The sequence below is a fragment of the Haemaphysalis longicornis genome, unplaced genomic scaffold, assembly GCF_048455015.1.
Source record: "Haemaphysalis longicornis isolate Haplotype H1 unplaced genomic scaffold, Haemaphysalis longicornis Haplotype H1 scaffold_1, whole genome shotgun sequence".
NCBI lineage: Eukaryota > Metazoa > Arthropoda > Arachnida > Ixodida > Ixodidae > Haemaphysalis > Haemaphysalis longicornis.
The window spans coordinates 398,209,647-398,230,944 of NW_027526203.1; the positions used below are offsets into that span (position 1 = coordinate 398,209,647).

The 21,298-nt window shown below is 48.8% G+C and overlaps 1 protein-coding gene across 1 annotated transcript in view; it reads right to left on the reverse strand.

The window, feature by feature from the left end:
• LOC144155359 (luciferin 4-monooxygenase-like) overlaps window positions 1–20,196 on the reverse strand; it is a 60,661-nt gene extending 40,465 nt beyond the window's left edge. Inside the window, exons 1-2 of the mRNA XM_077686731.1 lie at window positions 19,722–20,196; window positions 9,393–9,600 (exon numbers count right to left, since the gene is read on the reverse strand). Of these exons, the coding sequence (XP_077542857.1) occupies window positions 9,393–9,600; window positions 19,722–19,862 (349 nt within the window). The 5' untranslated portion in view covers window positions 19,863–20,196. The remainder of the gene's footprint in view (window positions 1–9,392; window positions 9,601–19,721) is intronic.
• Window positions 20,197–21,298: the final 1,102 nt, after the last annotated feature.

Below are 21,298 nucleotides of genomic sequence, written 5' to 3' on the forward strand. Positions count from 1 at the left end.
AATGCCATCAAAACTATTGTGAAAATTTCCAGATTGCTTCCTGTAAAATAAATGAATAGAAGTGCTCGACATTTTAGCACCAGTTATTAATAAATACGGCCCTTGTTACAACCGTACCGCGCCTGAAAAGAAGCACTGGAAGGAATCCCGGAGCAGACGACGTCTGCCGACGCTGCCTTCCCGCCACGAGTGGTTCACTCTCGCCGCTCTCTCCTCTCGCGGGCGGCTTCTCAGATTTGCGCGCGCTTTTCATGTTGCGCAGACAGGGCGGCGAAGTTAGGGCAGTCTAAATATGAACTAATTGCATTGAAGATAAGAACCATCATTCACTGGAACTAATCATACCTAGATTCTCAACCAGTTTTTTTTATTGTAGGTTCGTGTTCTAAAAAAAATCAAAGCCCCTTCGTCCTACGAAAAATGTTTGAAACGCGATGACTTCATCCGCCGCAAACCGACTCCAATGAAAGTCTAGTCGCGCGAGGGATTCGTCGGCGTCGTCTGCCCACGGCGGCGGCCGGCTATGCACTGACTGACCTTGAACCGGCGAGACTTTTTCCTTTGGCGCCTCGCGACAGATCGCGCGTCGGTGCCGTGCCCGGCGCCGTGACTTTATCGTGCCGCCGGAGCAAGCCCAGTTGCGCCTCCTGAATAAAGCGCTAGACACATGGACGACGGGTGCATGCGATTCGCATGCGACTGATCGTTACGACTTATTGTTAGGACCGGTTTTGGCGGATCAGTCGCATGGGAATCGCATGCACCAGTCGTCCATGTGTCTCGCGCTTAATTCTTGCTCCGTGCCCGAAACCACGGAGCAAGAATTATTGAGGAGGTGCAACCGGGCACGGCACCGACGGGCCCCCTGTTGCGAGGACCCAAAGGGAAAAGGCTCGCCGGTTCAAGGTCAGTCAGTGCATAGCCGGCTGCCGTAGTAGGCAGACGACTCCGACGAATCCCTCGCGCGACTGGACTTTCTTTGGAGTCGGTTTAAAGGCGGAAGAAATCTCCGCGTTTCAAACATTGTTGTCGTAAGACGAAGGGACTTTGATTTTTTCAGAACGCGAAACCTACAATAAAAAAAAAACATGTGATTGAGAATCTAGGTATGATTAGTTCCAGTGAATGATGGTTCTTATCACATTTAGACCGTCCTAACTTCGCCGCCCTGCCTGTGCAACATGAAAAGCGGGCGCTAATCTGAGAAGCCCGTGAGAGCGGCGAGAGTGAACCACTCGTGGCGGGACGGCAGCGTTTCCTTCCAGTGCTTCGTTCAAGCGCGGTATTGCTTGTAACTAGGGCGGTATTTATTGATAACTGCTGCTAAAATGTCCAGCACTTCTATTTATTTATTTTACAGAAAGAAATCTGGCAATTTTCCCAATATATTCGATAATATTACCATTTTTGTGCGTCGCATCCGTAGAAGAACATGTAAACTACAGCAACGCGCTTGACGCGTCATATGTTGTGCTGCTCCGCAAGCTGAATTTCCTTTTCGCCAGATAGTGACATTAACTCGACGCCCGCCCGCGCTGTCCCAGCCAAGCGGATTCCCCTCCTCAAATAGTTATTTCTCCGTGCCCGAAACTCAGCATATACACCATTTTCCTTTCTAGACGTGGACGCCCCAATTTTGCTTTTTGCGACCAGATGCCAGCGCCCTTTATGAAGCAAAGGCCGCAACCGCCATGCTGTGGCACGGCCGGGCTAGAGCGGCGGGGCGCGCTGCAACGCGCGCACGCCGCCGCTCTAGCCCGGCCGTGGCTGTGGGCTGTGAGCAGTTCTTTCCATGCATGCCTCTGTTCAGTGCCCGTACGTGCGTCACCCAATGAACCGCAGTGGTTTCGCGTTAAGTTAGCGGTTGCAGTGACTGTGTGTGTGTGTTTTGTTTTGTTTTTATCATCTGCAGTAGAACACAACAGTTGATCTTAGGTCCTAATTTGCTGCTAGCGTGGCCATGGCTACCCCGGCTGTTGCGAGCAGCAGGAGCAGTCGGGGTGTTGCCGGTGACACTCAGCAGTTCCCTAATGCAAACGCTACCGGTATGGTGCCGACGGACAAAAATCGATATCGGGAAATAAATACGTATTTCCAATGCCACCTTGCTTGTGATGTTTGCGATTATGTCTACCGAAGCAGAAACGGCAAATGCGGAGCGAGGGCTGTGTGTAGGTCTCGCTGACCCGCTGCTCGTGATGGGCTCTCGCAGAGGAGATTACCGCGCTGTGGACATTTGAATACAGTAACATCGTACTGAGCTGGACTTAGGAAGATTGCTGACGACTATGAATTTACTAAAAAGAAAAATAACACGACCGGACATCCAGTCAAACTACTTTTCCAAAGTTATGATAATGATTGGCTTACTTCCGCAGAGCGCATGCGCACTGTTGCTCGGAACCCACCTTTATACATCCTCCGCTTGTATCATGCATCTTTTACGCAATCAGTTATGCCTATTTCGTAATAGTAGTACTTTAGTTTCTGTGACAACGAATAAGGATGAGAAAATCTTCCTTCATCCGCGTTGCGTTCAGGTTGTCCAAATACAACGTTCGCATATCTCGAGCTGCGGTTCCACATTGTTCTGCCTGCTTATACTGCTATCGACCAACAGTGTACAATGGAGAAAGTTATTCTTTCATATCGTTTGGCAGTGCAATGCGTTCGCCGAAAAATTCAATAAACCGCCGTAATTTTTAAACGTTAGGATGGATGAAACGGGCATTGTTAACAGCGCCTACCGGCTGTAGTGACCGAGCAATGTACGTTACTATAAATTATTTACAAGGAAACAGACATGGTTATAATGCTATATTGTTGATAAATTTATTTACTTCTGGCTTTTAAGAGGTTCCCGTTTTGTCGCCCTTGTCAGAGCTATGTTTGTGAAAAATGGATTTTGCTCCGTTCCCTGCCATCCAAGTGACACGAATATCTGTCGTCGGTACCAAGTTTTTGCGGTTAATCCACGACGTCCGTCGATGTCTTAACTCGGTGTCCACGGGCAAGCGATGCACCATAAACATGCAACCGCTCTGCATTTTCGCCATTTCATGTCGTGCACATAAGCTGTTGGCGATTTTTTTTCTCTGGTTGTTCCTACAAACCACGACCGCACAGTGCTGTACAAACGATGTCAGCGCCTTGAAAGACATCGCAGCATAAGCTAAAACAACGGAGAGTTCTGCAAAAAAATTTCACCATCTTCCCGTAGGGGAACCCTGAGTAGTATGCGAAGCAGCCATGGGGTCGACTCAAGTTCCCATTAGTTTTCAGTTCGATCGCGGCGTTGCGGGAGGAGAATGAGGGGATTGGAGCGCGCGCGCGCGTCATTTATACCGCAGAACTACAGTGGCGCCCCCAGCGGAGTATGCAGCGGCTACCGTCGCGTCTCTAACCCCAAGCTGCTTCGCATTATGGCGCGCGGAGCCGCAGGTGTTGCCATTCGTTGCGCAATCCCGGAGAGGAGAGGAGCGTCGGAGAGGAGAGGAGGAATGCCTCGCATATACTACTCAGGGTTCCCCTATGGGAAGATGACGGCGGAGGTTGAACGCGAAGCTATCTCGTGATGGATTCTTTGGTTGTCCAATCCCTAGGGGCATCCTGCCACAATCATCATCAGCGGTGCCTGGCCAAGCATGCGCAGTGGGGGTGTGGACGCCGCACAACGGCGCCTACAAAACGGAGGAGAGAACAGGCTCGACCGTAAGCTGCTTCGCATGTAAAATTGAGCAGACGGCGACAAACACTGAACTACTGCGCAGCGGAGCGCACCGCGTCGAGCGATGTAACAGCCCACCGCACACAGGCAAAGCTGGTCCGCGGGAAGCGGCAGGCGCGCGGGCCGTCTAAGAACTGGTTTGCGAATATTTTCCTCCTCTCCCGTCTGCTTAAAGGAAATGGTGTATACCCATTTTGTTGAATTTCCATAAGCCAACGAAAACATTTCCGCAATAACACTGAAATAAATATATATATATATAGAGAGATAAACTTTATTTTGAAGCCTGTGCCCAAAGGACTGATCGGCTTCTTGGTTTAGGTTGCAGGGACTATAGTCCTGGCTATCTATAGTCCTGGCGTGTTTTTAACGTGGTGCACCAGCGTGGTCCAATAGAGCTCTTCAAGCTCCTTTGGGGGTGTGACCCATGCCTCCCAGCAAGTAGGGCGCTTTGTGGCAGGAATTGGTTGCAGGGAAGATCTCAGGGTGCTTTGTATGTTTGGGCATGTCCAGAGGGTGTGCTCATTGTCGCAGTGTGAGCATTTTGGCGTGCCTGGAAGCCCGTCTATGTAATGTTGTATGTGTTGTGTTGGTAGCGTGCCCGTTTGTGCACGTCGAATGAGAACTGCGTCAGGGCGGGCGAATTTTCGGGGGTAGGGGAGGGTGGTTCTCTGATCTCTGACGTCCCGTAAGTACTTTCTACGAGACTGATTCATTTCTCGGCGGTGCTCTTTTGGGTCATAGAAGCGAGGTCAGGCATAAATTGGTTAATTTGTGACTGCCATAGCACGCTTCTAGTGGAGAAAACTGACTATTTATTCCCCTTCTGAAATGGAGGTTTCAGCTTCGTTTACGCATTGACTATTGACAGGGTTCAAATGAACCACTAAAAACCTACCATACGACTTCACGAACTTTATTTGGTTATTCTGCGCCGGCAGGCCGTTTGATACGCATGGATGCCCGAATCGACGCATCCGCCAGCGAGGCGGACGCTAATAGCTTCTGGAGTGTCTGCGGTATCGCAGCAGGAAAAGGAAGGCGGTTGATCTTCTCTTGTCCGTGACTTTCGTGGGTGGGTAGATAATGGATAAAATCATTGGCGTCAAACATTTGACGAAAATTATTGTAACTGTTGTCGTTATCTCCTATCCGAGGGGCACGTGACTGAAGGTGTCGCAAGTTATCATAGATTTCAGTTGCGTACGAGTAATTATAACGTCACCTGGGCGCAGACATGATGAACAGCCTAAATCTTCCCTATAACTGCTGGGGCTGTGAAACATACGCCAATTTTTATTTAAGGAAATTTGAATTACTCGCTGCAGTAGTCGAGTGGCCAAGGCGTTGTGCGGCTCAGCGCGAGCTTGTGGGTTCTATTCCTGGCCACTAGGCTGGGTCGTTTGATGGAGAAGAATGCAAGAAAGCACGCGTGTTTGCCATATTAAAAAGTAGCACTCTTTGCCAAGTACCCCCACAGCCGAGCCCGTGTAACGCCCTGCATTTCCACAAAAATGCATCATTGGTGGAATGAAGTCAATGAACACATTTATTCGCTATAATAGCGTAAATGGAGCTAATTGATCGAACGGAGGTTTAACAAACCAAAAGTATTTTTAAATACAAATTTTACAGAAATTACCTCACGAAATAAAACATATGTATATTTTATAGCTCATCCAAAATAAGAAGAACAAACTAAAGAAATCCCGGAAATAACGGAACAAATTTAAATAAAAAATAGAGGAAATGCCCAAACCGTGTAACGCCCTGCATTTCCACAGGAATGCATGATTGGCGGAAGTAACACGTTTAATCGTTATAATAGCGTGAATGCAGATAATTGGTCGAACGAATTTTTGAAAAACCAAAAATACAAAAACAAAACAGAAAAAATACAGAAAATACAGTTTTACAGTTTTTAGAGAAATTTACAGACGAAATCAAAATATCCACGTTTTACTTCTCCTCCAAAAAAAGATGATTAACCATAAAAAAGCCGTGAAAAGAATGATGTAAATTTGATGATTGATTCTATTGTAGGGTTTAACGCGCCGACGCAACGCAGGCGATGAGGCGCACCCTAGTGGAGGGCTCCGGATTCATTTTGACCGCCTGGGGATCTTTAACGTGCGCCGAAATCTCGTACACACGGGCGTTTTTGCTCTTCGCCTCCATCAGAAAAGCGGCCGCCGCGGCCTGGAATCGAACCCGTGACCTCGTGCTCAGCAGAGCAACGCCTTAGCCACTGAGCCACCGCGGCAGGTAACGATGGGAATTTGAATAACATTTACATCATTATGGCGGTTAAGTGCCTTCACTTCGCTACTTATGCATTTTTCCGCAGACCCGAGGCGTAGTGCAAGGTTGGTTAGTTTTCGCTGTTTTTTTTTTTTTTAATGATGGAAATTTGAATAAAAACGGCGAAAACTAGCCAACCTTGCACTACGCCTCGGGTCTGCGGAAAAATGCATAATTAGCGAAGTGAAGGCACTTAACCGCCATAATGATGTAAATTTACATCACTGTAGAAAAGGAACGAAGTGAAACTTAACACTAAAATTACCCAACGTATTTGGCTGCTCATAGCCCAATCTGGCTGTAGAAAAGTGACAATGTAGACACGCAGTGTAAGAATGCGTCAAGCAGGAAACGCCATTTTGGTGTAGGAGGGGGCTAACTCCTGGCTTTAAAAGAACCAGCTTGGGCAGCGGGATGTCGTCTTCTTTGACGAGCACTTCGCTGTTTATCTGGAGGGCCAAGCGACATCCGTCTCTCCACCAATCTCTAGATATTACTATAAAACTGGGCTACTGATAAAATCACTGAGAGTCTTTGTGATGACACTGCCGTCGCGGGAGTGCCAGTATATCGCTAAACCTTGTTATTTACTGGGCGTTACGCAGCGCTGGCTCCGATGCTTGTTTACGCCTGAGATTTCTGTAGAGCATTTATTAGCCTCTGAGTCACCGTCAATTTTGAAAGTTGCACCTTCAAGTCGCACCAATGTGAATTGTAGCTGAACGTTTCCTCTGTACTTGAGCAGAACCACAATGGGCAATGCTCACTGCTTACACTGGCATAGTGGCTACTCGAACTTTAAGCATTTACACGAGCACACCAAATTAACGCTGAATTAACAAAACTAGGATTGATAGCGTTCTTTGAGAAATATGTTTTGCCCCTATTTTCTCTGCTTTCTTTTTCGATTGATCTGGTTCTGGGAAGTATTGAACGCGTTGTTTACCAAACTATCGAATAAAGAGTCCGGACCACTCAACATGTTTGCTTTAATTTCAACATCCGTTGTCCCCTCGTCGGCTTGCCGTCAGACGCACATTTCGCTGCTTGGCCAAGCGTATGTAGAAACAACGCCGCCTGTATAATCCTTGCCTAACGCGTGAGCGAAAAATGGCCAAATAGCCACTCTCCTGTTGCTCTCTCCTACCCTTTCCCGCTCCGTAGCCTTCCTACCTGCTTTCATGTCCGCCAGCCATGGCTTCTCGGAAACTATGCAAAATAGTTGACAGTTTGTCTAGCGTTCCCCAGGTGGCGCTCCGACTCCTTCGAGGAAAGCTGACAGACACGCGCTGTAGAAGTGGGTGCAGTGTTCGCGACTCGCGAGCAGTGACGTATGGCGGGACGTCCGCCGGCGCGCGCCACATAGCGGATTTGTGCCTGAACTAAGCGTCCCTACCGCTCCCATTGGAAAGCGGGCGACGCGTTAGGGAATGTTTGTACAGGCGGCGTTGGTAGAAAAATCATTGTGAAAGCGTGAGGCAGCAAAAATGGTTTTCAGTAGACTGGCGTGGGAGACGTAGAGCACGAACCCCATAATTTTCACTTGAAGCCGCATTGAACACATTCCACCTAACTGCGTTAGTATGCGACTGACTGTGCAGACCCGGTGATGGTCTTCCTAATTATGAATATGAGCGTTTGTCACCGGTGTGCCCACACAGAAATCTTGTTTTCACCCACCTGGAAGGCTATGCTGTACATACTCTTGAGGCTTGTGAAGCTCAGCCTGGAGGCCGCTCCCTTTTTAGTTCGAATCTCAACTAAGATCATCGACCGTATTTGAAGGCAGCTGACTCCTGGTCTTAATGACGTTGTTCGTTTTCAGGTCAGATTTCTCAACCTGGTCGCCCAAGAGTCCCCTCATTACCCTCACCCTCGTCCTCCCAACTGGCGGGTGTGGTTGAAATCGGCGGCCGTCATTAGCCAGCTGGCCATGGTTGTTCTGGCAGAAAAATGCCAATAGGTCTTAGTCTGACCGCAAATAAAGTCTCCCTTTCTCTCTATCTATCTTTATCCCTCTCTCACTCTATCCCCCGACCTGTCGTCGAGTTCAGTTAATATATACTTAATACCCCCGAAAGAGTGCCGCTGCAAATTGGCTATTACTGCAAATAGGACACGTGTTTGCGGTTGAGTCCGATAGTCAGCTTACGCTGCGGTTTTCCGCAGTGACTTCCAAGGGGCTGCGGATAGCAGCAGTAATGTCGGCTGAGCATCTTTCGCTGCGCCTAAATCGAATGCCCGATTTGTATGCAGCCGTGCCTGCCCCGTTATCCTTACGAAATACCAGGCCTGATGACTGCACTGCTCCAATTACACGCAGAACGTAGTAATAATTGTCCTGAGATGGGCTCATGTGCTTCCCGTGGTCCATGCAGCCTCCTCCATCAAGCATCGTTCCCGTGCTTGGCCATTGTCTACCTGCAGCTACTTTTTTCACCAAACCGAGCAAATGCTGCTTCTGGGACAACGCTACCACTACTGCACAGTACTAAGGGCAATGCCAGTGGCATTTCTCTCATTCGGAAACTACCCAGGACTCGTGAAACAAACAAGTGCAGTTGAACAGACCTGCTTTAAAGTCTGATGTCATAAAAATGCATTGGAGTAGGCGCAGATAGAGACAGTAGCAAAAAACAACAGAAATATGAAGAGACCTCCTATATAGAAGTGCGTCAGTCTTCTTGCCGCATCTGTAAAACTGATGACGAGTCCTCCTAGGCCTCATTTACTGTCGCGAGACTTTTCGTGGCACTTTTTCTTTTTCTTCTGTTTCTGTTCACCTGTTGTTTTTATCTCCCCTTTTTTCGACGCCGTTTTAAACGAGACAGCGTAGTTTTCTTAGAATACGCTTCGCTGCAATGGATATGAGCAACGTGGGAAATCGATTGCAAGAAAACGCCAAGTCACTGTATAGTGGGCCAGACTGCTGTACACAGCGAGCTCCTTCAAAGCCAGGGTCACTACTACGCACAAGTGCGTTGCTGGGAAGACATTTTTTAGGGGGCAATATATGCAACCACATAAAGATAAGGCCATGGAGCATTTTATTAATGTGAGTGCAACGCGTTATATTACGGACGGACACACGCTTTTCTGAGGGACGTAGCCTAGGATGCCTACGCAATAAAACGCGCATGACAAAGGAAGCAAGCGAACAATAATATACAATGACAGACATAAGAGCGCAACAAGCCAAAAATTACGTTGCGCTTTGTGCAAGTCGCTTTATGAACTATACGCACTGCGGTGGATGGCAATTGTCTCCCAGCATGCGGCCCCTATTTGTGTATAAACGGGAAGTAGATATACATGCACTGGGGTCACCGACACAAAAGACAGAAAATAAAAGGGGGAGGCTTACGAGCTGTAAGGCTTGGTTTGGCGAAAACCATCGATCCACCGGCGAATACAGTGCCGTAGAAAGCCAGCATGGCATCCAAGCTGGTGTCGCAGTGAATGCCGGCCATGTCTCCGGGCTGGAAGCCGAGCCCGGAGAGAGCATACGCGACGCGGCAGCAGGCGTCCTCGAGCTCTTGGTAGCTGCATCGCTCCCCCGTGTCCGCCTTGATCTGTAGGAGGCAGGGGTTGAATACAGAGGAACGGGCGAAAGTGGATCACCTGTCCACTGAAAGAGGGGGAACAAACCGCATGCGCAGCATCCCGGGGGGCCTTTTCCCCCTCTGAGTGGCGTGATGGCTACAGCTATGGCCGTTAATTAAGGAACTGGCTTTTATACCGTACACAGTATACGGCAAAACATTCGCGGGTCAGTTTATTCATTCACGCATGACTCAAAAGCTGAATGGTTTGAAAGATATTTGGTTTTGAGTCAGCCAACGTCCGGAATTGGTGGGTTGGGGTCCTACTATATAATCCTACTATATAAGCACGCTCTTTTTATCTTTGGTTCGACTTTATACGCTTCAGACACCCCTTAGCTTGCAACGATGCAGTTAGGCATTAAAAGCTGCCGGGGTTTTAAAACAAATCTGTATATGGCTCACTCGCTGGGATTTATTCACGGTCCTGGTCCATCAGTAGAATACACTTTGTGACGAAGCCAACTTTTTCGCGACTACTCTTTAGCTCTCAATCTAATGTATATATCTCGGGGGAAAATCACAGCGTAACGGACCGCTAAGGGAACTCTATCAGACTGATTTACTTGTCATAATCTGTTAGTCCATCATGAAGCTGCGATTTGGAATTCCCGTATGCTCTTAATACATGGGCTTCTGGGGAAAAGTAAGGTTACAAAAAATGAGTGTCACTCGTGTTATCTTGGAATTATCCCGGAACAAACTATATCACGTCGGACTGCTCAAACGACCACGTAATCGCCAAAAGTTTTATCTTAAGAAGTGTCATGGGTAACCACCAGTCGCATTTTAATCGCAAATAATATACAGCCTCCTCTCCTAAGCCATAGCCGACATGGGACGAACATCCCTATGTTTGTCTGATGTGGTCTTTTCAATATTCATTAAGCTAATTAATTGTGAATAATGCTAAATGACAAATTCGAAACAATGGCGTTTGTTCCTTGCGCATCTTGGGGCTGCGCCCAGGTCGGTATACGCTCGTTAATAAAGAGTTGTGAGAGCGCATTTGTTATAGTTTTTGTATTACCATTTTTGTTGGTATTGTACCTAAGGTTACCAACTTTCCCGAATTTTGCCGGACTGTCCCGACTTTTCATATAGCGTTCCGAGTCCCGCGCCGTCCCTGTCGGGACAGCTGTATGTCCCGGATTTGTTCCGGACCGTCCAGTTAGAACTTTTTATGCGATCCAACGCACGCTTAACGAGGCACGTTACGCTACAGGACTCTAAGTTAGCACGAACTTGCCCAGGCAGAGCTGCACGGAGAGCTGAACTTCCGCGTGAAGTACGACAACTTTTACGAGTAGATTCTCAAGCAAGAGAAAGTGTTGCGAGCAGCGCGTAGCCAGCTGAAGTACCACTTCAAGAGGCCGCAACAACAATAAAAAAAAACAATGGATTTGTCTGGAAGGTACCGCAACAAAGCAAACGGATTTCGTTGCCTCCCTATGTTAGCGTACGCTACCCCCCCCCCCCCCTTCCTTCCCGACTTCCTTCATTGAAGAGTTGGTAACCTCAATTGTAACAGCGTTGCTGTCCAAACCCAATCATGTCAGCAGGACTGAGTGTCATTCATTTTTTTCAGTGTAGGTAGCCATTTTGGGATAGCTCGATTGATGACGTTCACATACACGATGCACGTCCCACGGTTGAGCATGTCCCAGAACTGTACTAGCAAAAGAACATTGTCGCGTGTGGAATCCGCGTTGGAGCACCAAGACAACGCCGATGTCGAATAGCCCGTTTGGCAGCATCTATCCTGGTCAAGTAATTGATGTGATTTAGGGTGTTTTACGCGCGAAATATATACCTCTGCTTTGAAGCCGGCCATAGTGGAGGGCCCCGGATTAATTTCTACCACCTGGGGATCTTTCACGCGCGCCGAAATCTCGACACACAGGCGTCTTCGCTTTTCGAGTCCATCAGCAAAGCGCCCGCCGTGGCCAGGAAGAGAATTCCGCGTCCGTGGGCTCAGCATCACAACGCCTTAGCCACTGAACCACCCCGACAGGTGTCCTTGTTGGAACGCATCGTCCTCATCAACCCGTAAAAAATACAATGACGGCGAATCTCGGTGAGTACGTCTTCCGTTTATCAGGTACCCTATACTAGCTTTTTGGGCTCCGACATATGACGATCTGCACGCCGGAACAGACGAACCATGTCTTCGACGAACGTCGCAGCACCTTTCGGATGCGTGATTCCAGCAGGATTTGTGCACGGTCTCGGCGGTCGGTTGTGGCGAAGGTGTCCTGCACTTGCTGACGAAAGCCACAGAATTGCCAACATTTTCTTCGTGGTTTTGAACCAAGTCCTCTCACAGTCCTCTAACGTAAAGTAAGCATTCTGAACCTTTTGTCTAGGCGTCCACTGGATGAAACTGGCGACGCGCTCGAACTGTTCCACCCAGTCATCTACGTCCGCGGACACGCCCCCATGGGAGCTGCTGGGAGCAGTGGACTGGTGGAGCGCCACTGCTACTGTACTGAAGGGGCCATTACCTCCGGTTGAGAAGCCTGACGCCTGGGTGCAGGGTCAAGTAGGGCACCGTGTGCTGCCTGAGGGAACGTAGGGCATCAGACTCTCCTTCACCAAGCACCTACCAGAGTCACAATGCAACTGCTGACTTAAGGGACAGTGCACTGGTTTTATTTAGGCGAACTTGCGCCTGGCGCCGAGACACAGACCAAAAAAATGGTTTACTTAAAGAACAAGCGCGCACAAAGATCGCCTAGAACTATCTTCGTCGCGGATTGGTGACGATGATGAAGATGATGCATTCCAACATGATTGGCACATACCCAGTCCGCGTTGTCTTCATCCCTAGGATTGAGGGACACGCGCCGCCGATAGGGTGCCTGGTAGTTCCTCCTCAAGGAGGGGCGGGCGAGGAGGAACATCTAGGCACCCTAGCCGCCGATTATTTTAGGGACACTCCCAAACAGGCTGGATTTCAGGTTGTGCCACTCTGGTTAACCCAAAATTGTGGCGCTTAGGAAACAGATAGGACAAACAATTCCCCGGTTTGAGTACTTCAGCTTATGGGCTACAAAACTCTCATCGGAGATTTCTTCCAACGTAGTTTGTGTAGTTTCCCTGAAACACCTTTCATGGCTAAGATAAGCTTATCGCCACCAACTTAGAAAAACTGACGCTACGTGGTGCCCTTCCCTCCCTTTTTCCTGCGAAGAGCGGAGAGGAGTACCTGTACTACCTGCTAAGCCGCTCCCGTTTGGCTCCGCTGAAACTTGTCGAATTATGAACACACAAAAAAAGAAGGGTGAGGACGGATGGCCCCCGCAAAACAAAATTTGCCTCGCCACGCTCACATCAGCATGAAGGCGGCGTACCGTCTTAATTCCTTGCTCTGTAAGAGTATTCACAAATTGTGGTTTTAGGTTAGAGCAACGTTTATAAGAGAAAGACGGTGCCCAAAATTTGGAAGCCCACGTTAACAGTACTCCCGGCGCTTTTTTATGAGTATTTCATTCAGAAGTACTGTGCAGTAAAGTTGTTGCTCTATGGTAAAAATGTAACCACATTGTTTTAAAAGTCAGAAATATCTTCACACACTCGCAAATCACCACTTGGAAATCATGTTCCCTTGAAGAAACGAAGTCAGCCAGGCAACAATAGACTGAAGCCGAGAGTATAATAGGTTGTGGCACCGGTGTGACACGAATTACTCACGCGACAGTATGTGGTTGATCAGGTTGCTAATCATCTAAAAAGACATAAAAAATCGACCTACAAAAACACACATTATAAGCTGAGCTGAGGGTCAGCGCTTGTCCTGGGTGTTTTTGTATGTGATCTACAACTTTTCGTGCTGTTATGTCTCGTCCCACGCAGAGGAATTGACCAGTGCTTGGTTAAAGGGACCCTGCAACACTTTCGATAAACGCTTTCACTCTTTCCTTCGTGTCTGGAAGCACTGTAAAAGCTACAGTTATCGCCAGCACGGAGCGGCACCGCGTGATTTGCTCGTTGAACCAGATACGCTTCCGTTTCTGCTTTGTTTTTGTGGCTTTATTTTTAAAGTTGCTATCGAAAAGTGTTAATTGCTGGAAATAAGCGAAAACCGGCTAACAGACGATACATGGCCTCAGTGTCGTAATTCAAGCCGTCGAAGAACGTCAAGACCGGGAAAGAGAGGAAAATCTTTTGAGCGAGTTTCCAAGTTATCTGATGGGCATAGAGCAGTATTTTCTGACAGATGTACTTTGCTACCCCTAATCTAAGTAATCTGTTGGGTGACTACGTTCTGCAAGCATTTAAGATATCAAAAAAAGTTGAAAAAAGTGTTGCAGGGTCCCTTTAAGCAAGTTGAAAAAAAAAAACAGTTTTAATGCGTTATTAATTAATCAACGTTCAATTTCTAGCACAGTATCAATATCGATCAACCAATAATTTCAATCCTTAATGAGTTCACTTTACTAAGAAATACGCATCCCACTTGGCGGTTATCCTTTAGCATACCCAGAGAGGGGAATTGGCCAAGGCCTGGTATTAAAAATTAAGTTCAATCGATTAATTACAACCAACTAATGATTTCAACATGAACCATATCAGTCAATTTATTCCAAGCAACCAAAATGACGAATAACCCGCCGCGGCGGCTCAGTGGCTAAGGCGTTGCGCTGCTGAGCACGAGGTCGCGGGTTCGATTCCCGGCCGCGGCGGCCGCTTTTCTGATGGAGGCGAAAAGCAAAAACGCCCGTGTGTACGAGATTTCGGCGCACGTTAAAGATCCCCAGGTGGTCAAAATTAATCCGGAGCCCTCCACTACGGCGCGCCTCATCGCCTGCGTCGCGTCGGCGCGTTAAACCCTACAATCAATCAAAATGACGAATACTGAATCTGACTAAAGTACGTGGCCCTCCTGTGCTGTCGTCTCTCAAACTTGTTTTGTTATTTTGAAAGTACGCGTGCTCGTTTATTGGTTTTGTTTCACGCACCTCGATAACGAAATTATCTGGTTCCATGGCCACTTCTTATGCTCGTCTCTTTACTCCCTTCCCGCCGAGCCATTTGGTTGGGTTTAACATCCCGCGTGCATATAAGCACACACGCATGCAACAAATACCATGTTTTATGTCAAAGTTCACGTCTGCGCCATGGAGCCTGTTTTCTGGGAAAGTATATAGCGCTGGCGTGTTAGCCAGTAGCGATAGCGGCCGTTGAACGCACGAAGGAATCGCAAAGCTAAGAGGTGGGGCCACTTGAGTCTAACGACAGCGTTTAATCAGTACGCGTCGAGTGCCGCTCCCCGCGGGCTCAGCTAACTGACAAAGGACAGCAGGAGACAGCTCGGGGATCAAGGGCTTTCCGGCAGAGCTTCTTGATTCTCCGGCGTTCGGTAGCTTGCCAGCAACATGCCAGCAACACGTCAGCAGCATGCGCCGAGCGCAGAGCAGAGAAAGATAACACTTCAAAAGTTACTGAACAATGTAACTGCAAATGTTGCTATAATATGTGAGGACCCATAAGAGGCAGGAGATACTTTATCACAAGGATCGAGACTGCAGAGTAGAGAGTTCGTTGGGCCGCAAGTATATTCGTCGGGCTTTGTTGCGTTTATAGTGGATCGGAACTTGGGGCCTTGGCCCGTAGGCGTTTAGAAAAAGAAAGAATAGCACTGTTGCCTTTTGCGACGGTGCTATTGGCGGGGATGTTTCCGCTACGTAAAGAAGTTCGCGCGAAGTTGTGATGTATATTTAAGCGTGGGCGCGCTAAGGGAAAACGACTTAAGCTGACGTTACATGCCAAGAGGCGTACTGCAGCCTCCGAGAATGAGTGCGGGCGTTTCGTGCGAGCGGTGTGAAAACCAGCACATTTCCTTGCGTACTCAGCATCTCTCACAAAGAATTTCCACTGTCATCTCATGCGCTCGCTAGGGCTTTCAAAGAACAGGCACCCCGAAAGTGAGCTCAGAAGGGGGATATTCAACGGCAGCACTTATCGCTTAATTGGAGCTCTTAATACAAGAACCAGCTAGCCTCTAGACGCGTGTCCTTATTTAATGCTTTATTTTCCTGAATGAGGTTTCAGCGTTTATGATTACTTTTCGTTCATCTTGGTATTTTCTCGAACACCAAGTGTCTGAAATATCAGCAATTCAAACTTGTGCGCTTGCCTGAAGTACTTCTGGGCAACAATTAGCGAGGCGGTAATCGCATTATGTCGTATCTAATCGCCTGGCAAGGCTGTTGTGGGTATTTGTTTTGCACTTGCCAGTGATGTGGTTATGCTGTGTGATTTTACATCCTTCACTTGCCTGACCGAGTATAGGCGTTCCAATAAGAAACGTCGTCCTGCCGTTGACGAACCCGATAGAACCTAAAAGCCGGTGCTTTGAGCGAGTTGCATCTGAGACCAGCACAGTGCAGATTAACCAAGGCCTGAAATGGGCGTCTACCACGGACATGACGCCCACCCATCGGCATCTCTGCCCCCTGGCGGGAAGCTGTTACAAATCAGCTTTGGCGGGTTTTGTTTGATTGCGGCCGATTCCCGCATTCGCGCTTGCTAATTATCGGGGGCTTGCTAGTAGGTCATACTAATTCTCGGGGCTTCCCAGTCCTACCATTAGCGCGGAAGGGCGAATGCGAGAATCGGGAATTCCATAGATTGAGCCAGCCCAAGAGTATTATCGGGCCCAGCCATGTAAACGCAGCCAGTGATAATACGATGGAGAAGAGAGGACGCATGGGGCCCTATTCTCGACTGCACAAATTCCAGGGAAATCTGGGAATGTGCCGGAAGTCTTTTCTGATTGGCTTTCATTTTTGGTCATGTGCTTCCGCTTGACAAAGCGCTTGTGTGTGCCTTCGTCATTTTGACGTTTTATGACGATTACGGGCACCAGTTCTAAAGTTTGCCTCATTTCTCTTTACTGAAAGCGCATAATTCTTGGCCTGCAATGAAAAACTAGACTAACTACCCCGGACATGACAACGTAGGCCTGTATTTGCTATTGAACAACAATATTGCTTGTAATACACGTCCTCTGTGTGATCGGCTGAGAAGGGGTGACGTAATATTAACAGTTGGCGGGACCGACACGTCACGCTTTGGCAACTTCAGCCTGCGTAAAAGTGACGTAATGTTACGTAACAGCTTGAAGATGGCGGCTGCTTTTGCCGCGAAATCGGGCGAAAAATTTCCCCGACCTTCGGCGCCGCGAAATGTCCGCGAATTTGCAGCAGGCGCAGTTTCGCAGGCACGCGGTTTAAAGCATGTTTAATACCGAAACCAATTATAGTTTCAACTGTTTTCAAGTCAGCGATCACGGAGCATACATATAACGTGCAGTATTTTGGTTTTATGTTTGGCAATGAAATAAAAATTATTTGTTTGGCGTAACCGCCTCTTTGGCGTAACAAGCCTCTTCATGACATAGAAAACCCAATGCATGGCATTTGTCCACACTCGTCCTAGTAAGATGCTGGGTCGCGTGATCGAACTCAAGAGAAAAATAACAAAGAAAAGTGACTCTTTTGTTCATTACAGCGCTGATTGAAGTCGAGCTTGACGAATGAGTGAATCGGCGACATCGGTACGCTCCGCGGTTATCAGGCGTAGCCCTTCGCTGCTGTTATGTGCCATACAAGCGATGGTCACGGCCGTCTTTTAAGTGCGAATGCACTTTATAAGCGTCCCCAAACCATCCACCGCCGGCGGCGGCGGCGGCGGCGGCGTCGGCGTCCGCAGTGCTCCTCTATATTTAAAAAAGAAACAGCATCCGGCGCCAGGTTTCGATCCGAGGACTTTGCGGCCGCAGCGCGATGCTCTACCGACCAAGCCACGGAGGCGACGCTGATATCAGTGTTAGTGACGCGCGTTATATCTTTAACGCATTCAAACTACGTCGTCAGCGGCGTGCGTTGGCGACTCAGCGGCGTTATAGCGGCTTGATAACTGCGTGGTGTACACGTGATACTACAAACCCGATGGAAGAGATGGAAGAGAAGGCGGCGAGGCGGTGGGCTGCGGGGGCCGAGCGCAAGCGCCGCAAGCGGGCTGACAACCGTGCATTCGCACTTTCACATTCTCCCCCTCGGGGAAATGCGGGGGAATTTTTTCTGTGATCACGCCATAAACTTGTAACATAGCAGCAGACGATGGCGTGGCGGCGGTGGCGGCCGGGAAGGTGATAAAGCAATAAAGCTTGCATTGAAGCAGAGAGCCCAACTGTGTTACTAAAAGCGGTTGAAATAAATAAATAGATACGGTAAAAAATTGTGTGGTGTTCTTTAGCTCGACATCCGCCTTTCGCTCGCTTTTGGATCAACGTTACGCGATCGCCTTGTGGTGTTGACGCCAATTTTGACCTGCAGAAATGTGTTTTTCTTGCCAGCCTCGACTGTCGTCCTAATTTTTATAGTACATGCCAAGTGTTTTTATATCTTTTATGCCGAATATTTGATACCTTGGGTGTGATGTTTATGAGAAGCATCAAATTACACTGCATGTCGTAAGAGCTATACGTGCATCACGTCACTGATTGCTTACGTTGTGCTTACGCAAAAAACATGGTGAATTTCCCGGGAATTTGTGCAGTCGAGAATAGGGCCCATGATTTCGGCAAGCGCCGCGCCTGCGCATTGAAGTTCGTTGTCCACCGTCGGGGTGCACCCCATGAGCCTTTTTTTTTTTTTTTTTTCGTGTGCAGCGGCCTATAGGCACGTTTCTCCATTGTTTGCCGCCCGAGCAGTAACGCCGTTGAACACATCATGGTGGAGTGGAGCGTAATCCATTTAGGAAAGATGCGTTTTCATCGCTGCCTCTGTCCATAAAGTTCAATCGACGATGTATCGTCACCGCCTGGCTTGAGTTGTTGTCCATAGCCACTTTTACCACGCGTCAAGCTAACGACCCCCCTTCCCTCTCTGGAAAGAAGGTATCTATAGGTAACTGTGCTAAAAACAAAAACCGCGAGAAAAAAGTGGTGCATCAGGGATCGCGAGCCAGCGGCTCCGTTACCAAACGCTCCCTCGAAGACAAAGCAACGTTGTCGCGTCTCCCATCGTAAAACCTAAACGTAGACGTCCTCGACAACTTTTTCACGCTTATGATGGGCGTGATGACGCAATTTGTGTTCGGGCGCGGGATGAACAGTAAGCAACAGGATCGCGCTTCTGCCCCTTGTTCTTCCGCACCGTCTCTTTCTTTGGTTGGGACTGCGTCATCTACCGGTTTCTGAGAACGTGGCCATGACGGTGGCCTTACCGGTTCGTGGGGACGGACACACGCACGCAGATATCTCTCCCCAGAGCGATCTCCCCAGAGCGAGATGTACCTCATTTACATATTTTAAGAAAAGAAAAAAAAAAACAGCCCGCAAGAACGTGGAAGAGAAGAGGAACAGGAAAGAATTACGCGGCGCTGTCTTGGTCTACCAGCCTTTTCTCAATCACATACGTTTTGAGTTTTGTCCCATTCGTCCAACTATCGCGCTCAACTTTCCGTTTGGTGCAATGTATGATATTCCAAAATAGTACCCTCTCCCTCAGGGATGTGTACACTAGCAGCATTAACAATATTCATGGGAAGAACTCTTCTGGCAGAAAAATGGTCGTGGGTCGCTTTCTAACAAGACCACATTTACTAGCTATCTGTTATGCCCAACCGACGGGACAGCCCCATAAATGAAATAATCCTGGTACCAACTACTAGGAAAGGAAACGATAATGGTTTTGTAAAGTGAATATTCATTATAGAACTGCATTAGGTACGAGCGGGGTTACTGCGGAACGTATACTGCAGATGGACGGACAAAGGGGCAGAAAATTTCTTTTTCTTGTAGGAGGCACTCTTGATTTGCACAGAGATAAGTTGTGACTAGCGGAGCGAATGCGTCACCACTACGAATAACTAAGAACACATCTGTGTTATCAGTTATTATAACTAATAACACATCTGCCCTTGACGCTCCGCTCGCGCGGAACGAGCCACCGGAGGGGAGCGGACCGTCAAAGACCTAAAAGTATTTAAAGTATAACGAACTGTTTGTTGTACATCAAGCAGTGTGTAATATTAGGAGTTTTGGGCTATAAAGCTTTGATTATACCTCAAATCTGTCTTACCAGAGCTGTGCGTTCTTCGGACTTCCTCCAGACAGTTCTCAAATACTCCGCGTAGTCGACGTCTGGAATTGGCGGGTCTGGAGCCGAAGATCTCACCACCCTGTCTTCGATGACGGCTGCCGGACGTCCTTCACTGTCCATGGTGCTCGCAGGCTGGAACTTCTCTCTTGCCGCCGTCCTCTTCGCAACGGCGAGGCGAGAAAGCACGCAAGTCAGTTGCTTTTTGGTCCGTCGGTTGGGAGCGAATTGTCCTTCAGCGGCAAGAAATCGCGACGTTGCTCCCCCTGCTGTGACTCCACGGTCGAGGAAACGCCGAGATTGAGTGGCAGCCCCCCCTTGTTTCGAATCAAGGTCAGCGGTTAGCGCGCGCGTCAACCGCTATACGACGACTGCTCACACGACCGCTCTATGCTTAGTTCCTCCTTCGCCACTTGCCCTTTCCTGGTGCGCCTTCGCACGCACTGACCCCGGAGATGTGGCAAGTGCCCACAAAGCGCGTCTAATGGCCCTTCCTATCCGGAAAAGGGTGAGTGCGTCATTGCGAAACAAGAAGCAACGAAAGAAGCAGATTGCCCGAAGAACAACTTCGACGATAGCCGGCGGAGGGCAGTTAGAGATAAACAGAGGAGTGTTAGGGGAGTTTACTACCTCGACTGCTCAGTTCCCTGTCGGGCTACGCGTGCTACTGAGATAGTAGGCGCACTACTGCCCTGCTGTGCTAGTTGGCGTCATGCCACTGTGCGAGAAGCTTCGGTTTCCGGTAGCTGCTCGGTTTTTCTGGTGAAAACAAACACCAAAAGAACTTTTGTGCGTAGGGGATTTCGTCGCAAGTGAAAGATCCCCAGGCGCACTAAACAAACCCATACAAGGGTTCATTACGGCACGCTCATAGGTTCCCGTAGAGCGCCTTCCCCGCAATGCTCCAGAATGATTCATCGAAGCGGCCTAGTGTGCAAATTTGGTGAATGTCGTGGCCGAGCACTCAATCTGAGCGAAGAAGGACATCTGCGCTGGTACGTTGCGCAATACAGAATACCATTCGCGCCTTGCGTGTACTCCCTGAGCACAAGCACTGTTTAGTGCGCAAGCACTCCGGCGGCGGTGACGGGCACGGCGTCGTAACCGAGGGAAGGCAGGAATAAAACGGGGGAGGAAAATGGGGTGAAACTTGCAGGGCCGTAGCCAAAAATTTTTTTCGGAGGGGGTTATGGGTTTCAGGAAGGGGGTAGTTTTGCCGAAAGCAACTGGAAGTATTGCTTACGCGCTGCCTGGAAAAGATTTCGGGAGGGGTTCGAACCCCCGGGTACGGCCCTGGGCGAAAGGGTGCGGGGGAGGGAAGTATACTGATACTACTGAGCCAGTACGAGCCGCTCGAAGGAGCCTCTGGCGAAATTGTTTGGGGGAGGGGGGAGAGGGGCGCTACCATGGCACCATCTCTCTCACTGCCTCCCTTTCACACTTTCGGCAGACGCTATTACTCCGTGGGTAGCCCATATGAACCACGTGACATTTGCGCGGGAGGTTCAGTTTGCAACAACATGGTAGCCGGCGGCGGCGTCGTCACGCAGCAAGATATC